Below are 13307 nucleotides of genomic sequence, written 5' to 3'. Positions count from 1 at the left end.
GATAGAGAGAGCTACAGTTGCTTGGGAGCAGCCATCCTCGAGTCTTTAACCACTGCACTGACCATCTGAAGCACAAGCACTTACCTGTTTCTGAAAAAAAATTGCCAATTAGCTATGCAGTGCTAGACTGGCTCCAAAGATAAGCCAACAGCTTCAGAATGCAGACTGCCGGGATTCAAAGCTTTTCATCCCCTATCTAGAAAAGACTGAAGCCTGCGCTAGAAGAGCCTTAACCTGTCAAACACTGAGTTTCAAATAGTTACATTGCTATTAAAACCAAACAAAAAACCTCACACCACTAAAACTGCAACAAAAGAAGCCCCCTTGCGTTTTCAAAATATTTTACTTTGGTACCCAAAAGAAATGTATACGCATGCTTGCAGAAATGCAGACAGTAAACTGCATGCATGGTCAACTCTTGAGTGCTGGATATCAAGTGACTGATGCGGTACTAAATATTATTGGAAAGAGTTAACTATGAATTGGGAAAGAAAAAGAGGAATGTAGAATGCCTGTGTTTTTGAAAGAGCAGATACTGCTCTATTCGAGTACGCATTCATTTAGAAGACTTTTTATAATGTTTTGAAGAAATCACCTTTGTACAATTTATAATTTCTGCCTTACATTTTGGAAGTGCTGCTATACAGTCCATGAGAAATACTAGTTCTGCCCTCGGAATTGCAGCACACTTCCAAACCGTAAGCAGTCTCTTATTTCCCCTTGTTAATAACTGCACAGCAGATAAAAGAAAAGAGTTTGACTAAGTCTGTCAACCTTCCTAAACAACACAGCAGTTGAACTTAGGGCACAAAAACTCAAGAGACTTCCAAGCCAGACAGCAAGCTTTGTTGGAAAAAAAGAAGAAAGCAAGACTTAGGAAGCCTAACGGTGTCACAGTAGCAGCAGACAAGAGTTAAGAAAAGCAGAAACAAGAAGAAAGGGGAGAAACTGTGCTTCAGAGGAAAGGACCTGCAGAAGAGAAAGGATTCTGCACTCTTTTGAGGTACCAAACTGAACTTCCCAATTAGAAAATGCATCAACTATGAATCTCAAAGCTGAGGAGACAGTCAGTTTTAGCAGATGTTCACCTCAGTTTGCGTTAACTAGAACTAGTGTCCCTCAGGAAGATGGTCACAAACCAGCAGTGAGTACACTGAGAGACAACTGCTTTAGACAAGCGACTTCGTGATCAGCACAAATGCATGAGCCCTGTCCCCGTGGCTATCCTGTGTTAGTTGCAGTGTGCAGGTGCTGTCCAAGAGGCATGTGCCAAGGCCCATGGTGCCTGTACTGGCTTACAGAACCAGTAGAGGCCACTGGCTCAGTAACCTATATATTAAAGTTGGGCTCTCCATCCTATTTTCCTTGCACCATAGCAAACAGCAACTCAGTTGCATCATTTTTGTAAGAGATGGAGACCAGCCTCCTACTCTGAAAAAAGCAGAAGGCATCTGCTCCAGCAGTGAGCCTAAAAGCAAAAAGCTCCCAACCACCGTGCCATCATGGAAAAGACAAAATTCATGCAATTAGATGAGCAAACCAAGTTCAGGGCTCTCCAAGATGAAGGGGACAACTGAAATTGTCATCAGAGCTATTGCTCCAGGTTGTGCAAAGATAGTGCTTGTCAGCTCAAGTTTTGGGTGTATTCCATCATATCTAGTGTACTGTAAAGCTGGAGGAGGCAGGTTGCTATTCTCTGTGCTCTTGTTCCTCTTAGGAAATGGTTGCGTCTGCAACTTGCTGCAAGACACCAAGAGCAGCAGCAACAAAACAGCTGGTACTCAAAGACAGTGCCTAGGAGTGAGTTGTCACACCGTGTTCTTTCTAGGGAGACGTTCGCATCCATTACTCTAAAAACATGTTTTTGGCATTCTCAGGAAAGCTAGAAAGACAGAGCCCTGAGATATTTTGGGTTGAGTTAAATCACCAGGGAAGACTACATAGCAGCTGCGTTGCCTGCTCCCTGGATGAGCTACGTTGTCGGCGTTGACAGATGTCAGCTCCAAGATGTCAACAGGAAAGCTGCCTGAGAATGTAAGTCTGAAACATGACAGTACATGGCTGGACGCAAGTCTCTTTGGCATGGCTCCTTATACAAAACAACAACAACAAAAAAAAGAGCTAACTTTAAAAAGATTTCTTTTGCTTTATTATTTGCACCAAAAACTTACATGACATCTTGTTACTGGCATAGCTAATATTTTACTACCAAACATGATACAAGAAAAATAACTACAAAGGAGCAATTGCTGATCCAGATACTCTAAAAACAATTTCTATTCTAAAACAGATTTTAAAAGGCAAGATATAAGCTGGTTGATTTAATTCTTTCTTCCAGTGTCCTGAAAGTTCACGAGTATCTCAATCCTTCCAGCCAATAAACAGAAAGTGAAAACATATTCCTTTACACTGCCTGAGCTGTGCCAGGATGGATTAATTACCTACAGTTATAAAGTGCTTGTGGCGGGTTGTAAAATAAAGGCCCTTTGTACCTATCATAGCAAATGTAATGCTATCTAGATCTGACTTGCAGGTTCAGCACTCACTGCAATTTCAGGAGTAACTGGCAAAATAAGTTTATTTTTATAGGATCAGTTCCCCAGAACTATAGATTACATCAAATTTAGGTTTATATATTTAAATAAAGTTCACAGTAACTCCTTCTCTCTCTCTATCCAAAGCATCACCACAAAAATTTGCTTCAAACCAGAATTCAAGTAAAGTCTCCTGAGATGAGATGCGCTCTCTGTGTGCTTAGATGCTTTCCTGAAGCAAGGCCTCTGACCTGCACTTCGGGGAAGTGAGAAGGACAACCCCATCTCTGCAGGTGCTCCAACATCAGAAGAGAAACTGCAAAGCTCATTACCAAAGCACAGTGGAGCTGCATTTCTTTAGGGAATCAGGCCACTCTTGGTCCAAAATGCCATAAAAAAAAAGAAAATCTAAAGCAGCAAGTTAGCACCTAATTCATATTAACAACAGGTCACAGCAAGCTGTCACAGCCCAGAAATACTTGTACCATTTTACAAAGCAGTTTCAAAATAAGAAGTGTGTATACACTGTAACTGCATATATGCGACTGTGTATATATAACAGCTGCTCTTGACTCAACTTCAATAAAACTGAAACCTGTGTTATAATCTGCTATAAGACACTTTTGGCCCAGTTTCTCATTGTGGCAGATCACCAGTTCCTTGAGACTCAGTTTACCTGCTTTCCATCACATTTCATGCATCCCATCATGTCTCGAGTGAGCACCGCAGCCTCCATGCTAAAAAACATTTCACAATTTTTTATATGTAAATATACAAATAACTGGCAGCTATCAAAATATTTTCCACAACTAATACTGATGTGAAAATCATGTTCTGGCTATGTACACACACATTAGTGCAAAAAGCAAGGCTGGTTTGTATTTTGCTGCTATCGGTGCCTATTTAGAGGATCTTTAACAAAATAGGAAATATTAAGAAATGCTGAGTTACAAAGCTGAGTGTTCTGCAGACCCTACAGTAGCAGGCCAGGTTAAAATACACTGTTAAGCATATTGCATTTACCAAAGCAGCTCATTTCCTCAAGAAAACATAAGTCTCGGAAGTGAAAAGTTGTACTCTTGAGTACTCAAGCCAACTTTTTAAGCTCCCTTGCCATTTTGCATACTAGTTAGGAACGGCTTGTTTCTTTTCCTTTAACCATAAAACTGTTACTTGAGGACTTCATTTTGCAAAGAAAAAACACAGACAAATCAAAACTTCTCATCAGAAACCAAACAAGCATTCAAGCGGAATTAGTGTTTTATCCAAGAGAATTAAAGAAATCTGTGAAATCCTATCCAAAGTAGAGTTTTATGTTGTCTGTGCTGACATCCACCCCTGCCTTGTACAAGAAATTCTGTACTCTTATTATGTGCTCAGATGGTCTGCTTAGCACCAACCCAAAGGCAGAAAGGAAAATATACTTAAGTTTCCTATATTTTTCAGTGCCACGCTGACATCAGAAGCTCTAATTGCAGCAAAACACCACAGGCTGTGAATATCCATCTCTCTCCAGCATATCCATCTCTCCATTTCTATCTGTCCACAGCTGTTACTTTCCCTGCACATAACTCCCCAAGACCCAGCAGAACTCGGGGCATGATAAAACATTTGATTCCTCCTCTACATTAGATTTACAAAATTATTTAAGATAAACAACAGACACCACCTCAGAAGACAGACAAAAGTTTCTAGCAGACAAAAACAGATTTGACTGGCAATAAGCCTCCATTTTGGAAGAATAGATAAAGCATAAGTCGCTGCAGGCAGTAATAATCTTAATAATGCAAATTGTACCCATAGCAGTAAATCATACAACTCCAGACACAGCTAAAGAACTCAGCAAACCATCCCTGATATTTCACTTCTGCAGTGATATTCACCTAATTTCTCTAACATAAGTCTGCCTTTCATTGAATAATCACATAATGGATATATGATCTTCAGGTGACTGTACATCTTCAGGACATTATATACTTTGCCTCTTCTCAACAGAGCTAACTGACCTTCCACAGAGTTCCTGGGGAAGAAAAAAAAGTAAATTTGTAAATGATAGATATGTGCTGCTTCACAATGTGACCGTAACATGATAGAGATGCACATATCAGTAAGTCTGAAATGCATGAATATTTCTCTAAATAACAAACACAGCTGAAATGGGCAAGAATTACCTCAGTCACTCTTAACAGGGGTAATTTTCTTTGCCACTATCACCTCGTGTTCTGCATCACTAGACTAAGTGCTAACAATAGTGCTATCAGGCAAGTCTCATTAGAATGAGTCTGAGAAAAGTTCCTTATTGCCTCCTCAAAGACCTCCATTAGTCTCAAAGTTTTTAGCTCCTGTTCATTGGGAGGAACATTACAGGTGCTGCTTAGCACAACCAAGCAGACCCTGCGGACAACCCTGTGGACAGCAGGAACTCAAGGCACGCTGCCTGGCCCGAGATCTCCTCTACCTGGATTAACGAATGTATTCAAGCATCTTCCTGAAGTCCGCCATTAATTCCTCTTGACTGTGGAGATCCTTCATCACACCTGCCATTAACATGGAAACTGACATACATATTAGGAAACATCCTGTTTGTTACACAGAACCTGAACGGTGAATCTTAACAGTGCCACGGTGGTTAATTCCTACCCCCTTGAGCGAGGCTACTGCCACTACACACGACACGGTTATGCCAGACTGAAGTTGGGTTTGTGCTAGCTCCACAGCTTCAAGTTCTCAACAATACTCCAGGGAGCTCTGATATCAGCTCCTTCTTCATTCCCCACCAGACATGAAAATGTTTCATAATTTTCCCAATAATTTTCAAATAAACAAAGTACTCCCTCAAACCGCAACTCAGCCATTATCTCCAGTTTTCTGGTAGACCTGATACTCCCAGTACAATTTTCATTTCTACAGGTTCTTTATATCCTGCTTTGGAAACGCAATACGTAAAATATCCTCTATTCAACAACTTCTATATGGAGTAGTTATTCTTACATACCTCTGTGTTTGTCAAAATCTTATTCAAGATATGAGGCAGCAGAATGAAAAAGTGACAGAGAAAGGTGAGGGGAAGAGAGAGAAAGAGGGAGAGTCTTCCAAGGAGAGTTTTTTGGCACTCAGCTTCAGCAGTGCTGGGGCTGCTCTTGTCACCAAATGGAGAATTTCAAAAGAAGTTTCAAACAAAAGGATCCCATCACTAACCCTCAAGACAGACTTGAAAAAGGACTGAGATGCCTCAAACACATTGTCCAAGTCATTGAAGAAATGCACCGAGTCTATTTAAAAACCCTAAGATACTAAGGGTTGCAATAAGTAGTACCGAATTCCATCTAAAAATATTGCTACGTTCCCCATTACCAGTTCCGCACTATTTTGCTGTTTGCTTCCATTTATGAAAGACATTTTAAAACTGTTTTTGCTCAGGAACAAGTTTTTACCAATTGGGTTATGGCCTTTACTAGTCCATAAGGTATTCCCTGGTGCTAGGATGGAGGTTCAGGCATGCAATAGAGAGAAAATAAAAATAAGTGATTACATTACTGTGCCCGCCCCACCGGCACAAGCTAATTGCATCTGGGAGAAAGGTGTTAAATGACAGAGTTTATTTGGGAAACAAACTAAAACAAAAATAGTCCCATATAAAGATTAAGGTTTTCACAACAATTCTGTGAACTGAAAAAAGAAAACACCCAAACCCATGTATCCTGTGAGGAAAAACTTATGTGTGCGACCTCTTACTATTCTGCAGGTCCCCGAGATGCGGGCAGTATCGGCAATGCTCCCAAAACAGCACAGAAATCACAAAAACAAGTTAAGACAAGGCAGACGAACATGCTCCAGGTCAATATTTTCAATTTGAAGCAAGAATCCTGTCACGTGTCTTTTACTCTGTGCAACACCAGGGCTGAAACCATGCACAGGAAGCCTGACTGTGACTCACGCCCGCTGCAGACAAGCACAGACAGAGAAGTGAATCGCTGTTTCCTCTGCCGATCCCACCCCGATCAGCCCCAGCGGGGCGACAACCCCCCAGCTGTACAAAAGGCGCAGTGGCACACGCAATACCAAAGCATCAAGATCAATACAAGGACCTAAAAGTGCGCTTGGAAATACGCTGGGTTTCGATAACCTCCAGAGCACTTGACCTGAACGTAACGCTATTAAAGCACAGATGCTCCCCGCTCCGATCCAAGGCGCTTTTCCTGAAGTGGAAAACACGCGGACGGATGCAGCTCCTGCCCTGATGGACCAAAGAGGAGCCATAACAGCACTTGATCAGCCAAGGCAGAAACAACAGGCACTTCAACTTCAAGCAAATAGCTAATCTCTGTCACCAAAGGTGCTCAAGAAGATTTCCAGAGTAGTCTGAAGAGCAATAGCCATCAATACCCATGCTTTCCCAGTCCACTCACCATCTTTATCCCATCTGGACTGAGCGTTTGCCAATTCACTCTCCTTTGAACATTCATTTTAGCCCCACGTTGAGGAAGTACAAATATTTCACTCCTTTTTTCCCTAAAAAAGGCATGGTTTAAGTCCAAAATGCTATGTTGATGGTGCAGCCTGCAATCTCTTTCCCAAATACATCGAACAAGGGCAGCATTGAACCCCACTGGATGGGTAATTTTCCAGTGCCACCACCACTGACGTCCTTCTGAAGGGCAATAATAAAGAAAAGTACACAAAATCAATCCTGTTTCCTTCTGCTAGTGAAACCGCTCATACATGCTAGCATTTTGATAAGATCTAAAAAGAATGAATAGGGATATCTGATAAACCAGAAGAAAACAAGTCACCTAAGCATCTGAATACACCCAAGCTAAAGGCACAGAGATGCAAAAACTAGCAACTAGTGAAAGAACAAGAAACAGAGAAAAATGACCAAAACTACAAACATTAAAAAAAATGCAAACTAAATTCACTAGTCAGGGACAGAGGATTAAGAATATCTTGTTTTTCAGGCAAAACTTCCCTTTCAACCTTGTACTCTGAACTTGTATCACGGGTTTGAGTTTGGCAATTGGTAATGAATAAAAAGCAAAACATTTGCCATTGCCCAGACTCTTTGAGATCCTCAGCCTTGAGTCCTCCATAGGGGTCTATGTACAGGACTGGCTGTGGCAGTAGGGCTGCTGATTTGCCCCTCTTAGCCGCAGGAAGTGAGACGTGAGGCGAAGCAGGTGGCAGTGAAGCACGACACAGGAATACCGCACCGCATCCTGCAGTGCTACAAGGCCACCTCAAAGCAGCACCACAAGGATTTCACCTGTGTGCTCCTCTGGAACAGCAAAGGGGCTGAAAATGTGTAGCTGAATCAAATTTTTTTTGCTTTCTCCCATTACCTGGAAGGAAAATATTTTATATGGACCTGAAGTACCAAAGCAGATTTCAGGCAGGCTGTGAGCTGAAGCATAACTGTGTCAGCTAGGCACACATAGAAAGCAACAGCTCCTGACGACAGCTGAGCTCTGCTCAGTTCCCCAGCACCAAAACAGACTTCAGGCAGGCTAGAATTTCACTTTGGGAATTTTATTCTTGCTTCGATCACAGACAAGTAGCAGTCCTTCAGGGTGCAAAATGAAGATGACAACATACACTTAGAAGTCATTTCTATACACAGTTAAGGATGGGCTTTACCGAATAACATGAGTGTCTTTTTAGTGCTTGCTCTGTATTAAGAAGGTACAAATAGAAAACACACACACACACAAAAAAAAAAACACTAAAAAGGGTAGACATTTAAACAACTTTTTCAGTGTTCTACCTGCAAAGATACATTAGACTAATCCAAACCCCTTCTGAGTTTAAATCATGAGTAGAAACCATGCCTGGAAACAATTTCCACCAAACACCAATAATGGACTATCAACTTCTTGAATTTAATTTAATTTTCATTTCCCAAGTCCTAGCTCATGAGGAAAGAAGACTCAGAAACTGCTACATAAAAGCATTTTAGATTCAAAATTACATTCCTTCAATTCCCTGAAACATACCAAGACATTTTCATCATTTAAAAAGTAGGCTTTACTCTTGCTTGCCAAGAATTAAAAGAATTAGTTGTAACACCCAGCAGTTAATATTAGAAGGGAATTTTTCTAATATAGTGATTTTGAGGGAAGACTATTTTCACTGCTTTGGATCACTTGGCTGTCTCTACTCTTCATATTTATTTCTAGGTCAAAGCTAGAAATTTTATATCCAAGTTGCCTGATATGACAATATATTTACCTAAAAAAATAGCAGGGACACCTCCCACTAGACTAGGTTCTTAAGTCTTATTACAAGATGTTAGGTTATTTTATTTATTTATTTTTATTTGTATTTATCATCATGAGGGAGAGCACATCGAGAAAAATAAAGTTTTGTCTTTTCAACTGGCAAGATATTTTAACCCAGAAAAAATGATGTTTCAGCTCCTCGTTGGGGTGTAGCCCCCTCACTGCCCAGCCATGTGTCCTCCCTTGGGCCAGGAGAGAAGCTGCCATGAACAAGCCACCGATCACAAGGCCTTCATGCATTCCTGCCTATCCAGACAAAACACAAAAGGTTGGGCTAAATAACTGAATGGCACAAGCTATTTGATGTAAATAGCTCGATATTAAATTCAAGATGTTGAAAGAATCTGAGTATTGTTACACAGTGCTCCTGGAACGAGCTCAGGTCCTGAGAGTACTGCAAATAAATGCACAAACAGCACTTAAAAGACAGTATTTTCAAATGTCAAGATGTATGGGGTTATATTCACCAAACAATCAAAACACGATTTTCCAAATGTAAATAGTTTTTTGGTTTTGCTTTTCTCAGATAAGAGTTGTGAAATACAGCTGGCATGGCAGCAAGGCTTTGTAGTTGAAGGAAGCTGATAAAGGCACAAAATAGCCTGCGTAATGGTAACAAATACTGCTATGATGCCTTTCAACTCCCACTTAAGGAAACTAATACAAACAGGCACCCACTCTATTCACTTCGAGAGTATATGGCTTTGTAAAAGACCTCCAGAACTGTAGCTTAAATCATCAGCACTGAACAGCGATCAGGCAAGGCCAAACAACACGAGCAGGGAAATGGTTTCGTGCAGGCGGTCTGGTTTCTCTGTTCTCTTCTCCTTTCTCATTAAATTGGAAAGCTACAACTCGGTTAAAACAATCAAACAAAAAAGCACAGTAACAACAAAAAGATGGTGAAAAAGAACAAAAATTTTTCATCAATAATGGTTCCTGTAAAACATCCTTTATTCTTTTGTGGCATAGGTTTCCCCTCCTTCAAAGAAATCCTGTAAATACAGGGTCAATCACATTCCTCTAGCACTAAAGTGTTTAAAAATACAAAATACATCATGTTAAGAGAGAGACTTTGTCCATCAATTCTTAGAAACATCAGTTGTCATACGAGGCAATTAGCAGGAAGTAAAAGAAAAAAGAAAAAGAAAAAATGCTAAATTTTGACAATAACTCCCTTTTGAGAAGGCCACACCACTGTCCGAAGGATCCAGTCACCTGCAGTCCCACTATGGGCCCAAATCTGGCAGACCTTCTCAGCAGGCCATTGCAAGTCTCTCAAGTGTTAGCCAACTGTTAAACCATAGTTGTCAATGAAATTTAAATATAACTCCTTACCAGAACACAGAAAAATATCTAGATTTTTCATGTTTAGGGAAAATCATCCTAGAGCCAAAGAACTAGGTATACTGAAGTGTACACACTCCTACTTTTCTGAATATGACATTAAGAAAACAATTTCAGAAAGCTGATTACAATCAATTTACGGTTTTGCCTAAGGCATGTTAAAAGCAGCAAAACAATGATCCCTTCCCCATGTTCCCTAGTTACTTTTTTAACCACAAAATGCATGCTCTGAAGAAAGGTTTAACAGATTTCTGAAATATTCTAGCTGTCAGTCATTTTCCAGAAGCTGTCTAAACAGAACCTGAAAGACTGTCATAAAAATTACAATAAATAACAAAACGATACACCTAATTAGCACTAAAACACTACAACACAACCCGGGAGAATCTCAGAAAAATTAACCCAAAGCAATCCACCTCAGCAAGAAGGAAAAGCTACACAAGATGACCCCAACACGAGGAGAAACGTTCAGTTTTGCTGGAACAGAAGGGCAGACCCTTACTGAGATGATTGTTTCCCTTTGCCAATGTTTATATGCACAAGATCATGGTCCATTATTATTATCTTCAGAGAGGAAAGCTAGGGAGCTGGCTCTTCAGTCATCCCATAGGTTCTCTCAAAGCCTTCAGCAAGCAGTCGGAGAGGGCCATCACAGATCTCTCTTTTGGCAAGAGCTCGGAGGAGGTGGGAAGGGTGACATTACACAGAAGTTGATATTTTCTTCTTTGATGCCTTGTTCAGAAACAAGCAATTTCATGATGCAGCCAACAGTGAGAGTCGTAACTCTTGGGACTCTACGCAAGAGGCTCTACTGAACTCACCATTAAAGCCTACGTGTTTTTTCACGAAGGTCACAGCAAAATTTGTCAACCACCACTGTGTAAATGGCATTATGTCAGTGATTCATGTAAAAACAGTTACCTCTTCCCCTGATTTTGCTTGCAATTCTGTGATTTTATTTTCTAAAAGCAGAATGAGTGAACAATGCTTTCCTCCGTGCTTTATACTGACACAGAGGCACTCTCACAAGAAATACTGTGCAGAGTTACAATCGCACCAATATGACTGGAAGACAAATGGGTCATTGTAGTATGTGTACAAAGCTAACAAGCTGAAACACTAAACTGCATGTCCAGTAACTGAACTTTCACATCTCAGAATTGAATAACAAAGTCCTAGAGGCAAAATGTACTTCGTAAAAAAACAGAAATGATTGTATAGCCAAAGGTGCCCAGAGAGATGACATTTTAATTGTTTATTTTCAGGCAACTGTTCAATCAGCGTGTAAACGTTTAAACTGGCATTCAAATCACACTGACCCTGGTCTAGCAATAGCAAGAAAAAGAAAAGAGAGGAGCAAAGGTTAATGAATGGCACAGGCCAATTTCATTCCTTGCCACACAGTTGGTTTATAGGGGTCCCTTAAAGCAAGAAGCAAGCTACAAGACATTAGGATGCAGTTTCATTCAGCAGCAAGAGTACAGGAATGTTTATGCAGTTGTGAGATAAATACACTTTAATGAGTTCATATTTTAAACCTGATCAGAACACCTGATCTCAGTGGGGCTTCCAGACATCATACAGAGTATCAGTCAGAGCTTGAACTCAGTGTGATCTGGCTACCAGGCTGCTAAGCAATTTGTTGTATCAGTTCCACCATCACCTTCAGATATTGGAGCCTTCCTCTGCAGCCCACCTACACCCTAATGTAGCCCAGACTGTCACATGCAGATGTGAATTACTCACATATGCAATCTTACTTGTGTTTATCCAAACTTCAGTAAAGTTATGTGGATAGTTTCTACCATGACTTTGTGATTTGTTATGCAATGAGTACAGGTAAAATGTTGCATTTTTTCCTACAGATCAAGAATTCAGTACATTCCTAACTCTCAGAAACAGTCACCTTGAGTCAACTTATTTCTACGTACCACAATGAGCCAGTGGTAAGACAAACCTTGAGAGCCTGAGGAAATGACTCACCCAAATCTCTCACTTAGTGCTTCTTCAGTCCCAGGTGACACCTGATTCATCAGCAAATACACACTATTACTCACGTGGAAATCGGGGAGGTTTGCCTGCATATATGATTGCTTCCGTTTAAGCACACCAAAAACACCCTAAGATCAAAAAGCATTTTTCAAAAGTGCCTTCAGACGTCCAATATGGTAAGATACATGTTCCATAATATAAATGTTTCATAAGGCTGTTATCATACCTTTTGAAAAGTGTGAACAGAATCTAATCACCAAATAAGAAATACACCATCTGTACTATGCACAACCCTATTCTTCATAAGCACATTTGTTTTAATTTTGGTTTGGATTTCTTTTTTAAATGCCCCCCCCACTACCACCTTTTAAGTAAACAGCTCACAGGGGCAGTGTTTGTTTTTTTTTTTTTTAAAACAGTTGTAACTTTAATTTTCCAAATGTAAAGTCAAACGAGACACCAAACCTTGTGAAAGACTAGGCAACGGAAATTTCCAATTGAATGTAAAAATAAAAGTCCACCTTCTGTACTACCAGTGTAAAGAAATCCCAGTGTAAAGAAATCCCAGAAGTGACAACAATAAAAGGCTCTTGCTCACGTATAGACAGGAGAAATGGTAATACCACTAACATGGCCACACCTATGAGCAGCCACTTTTTCACTTAGTGAGCCAAAAAGCAAATAGAAACTGGCATTTAAAAAGATGATTCAGTTTATCAGATGCTGATAATGAGGAACTAATGAGGTTCCAATAAAAACTCTCTGTACCTTCAGGAGAACAAAAGTATCACAGTGGGGGGAGATGGGAACACAGACATACCTGCGCCATGCTGAAATTCAAGAGCTATATGTTAAAAATGCAAGTTTCCTATTTTGCTTGTTGTGCTCTACCTAAGTATTACTTTTGCAGCATCTCTACTCATCCTTCAGGCAGGAGAACTTGTTCTTCTCCCCCTCAACTTCCACTTTTTTTTTGTTTGCTTGTTTTTAATTTAGTGCCTAATTTTCAGATCTTTTGTGAAGTTGTAACCAGCACCTATCTTTCTAGCAGGAAGATTTCAAGCAAGCAAGGATCATCACCCAACTAGAACATATGCTTTATGCCTCTTCTCTCCCCTTTATATGCATTTGTCTTGAAAGAAAGAGGACTTTACATGAG

At 40.3% G+C, this 13307-nt stretch overlaps 1 protein-coding gene across 26 annotated transcripts in view; it reads right to left on the bottom strand.

Annotated features, from left to right (window-relative positions):
* The window catches only part of LOC121066118 (myelin basic protein), a 115576-nt gene that overhangs the window by 62163 nt on the left and 40106 nt on the right, over positions 1 to 13307 (bottom strand). For 2 of the 26 annotated variants that reach the window (XM_040549484.1, XM_040549508.1), the window contains exon 1: positions 3211 to 3271. The exons of the other annotated variants lie outside the window; for them this stretch is intronic. In XM_040549484.1, coding sequence (XP_040405418.1) covers positions 3211 to 3270 — 60 coding nt within the window. In that variant the 5' untranslated portion in view covers position 3271. Of the gene's footprint in view, positions 1 to 3210; positions 3272 to 13307 lie in introns of those variants that run through there. 26 annotated transcript variants of the gene reach the window in all.

Source organism: Cygnus olor, chromosome 2 (assembly GCF_009769625.2).
Source record: "Cygnus olor isolate bCygOlo1 chromosome 2, bCygOlo1.pri.v2, whole genome shotgun sequence".
Taxonomy (NCBI): domain Eukaryota; kingdom Metazoa; phylum Chordata; class Aves; order Anseriformes; family Anatidae; genus Cygnus; species Cygnus olor.
This window is presented reverse-complemented; position numbering and strand designations above follow the sequence as displayed.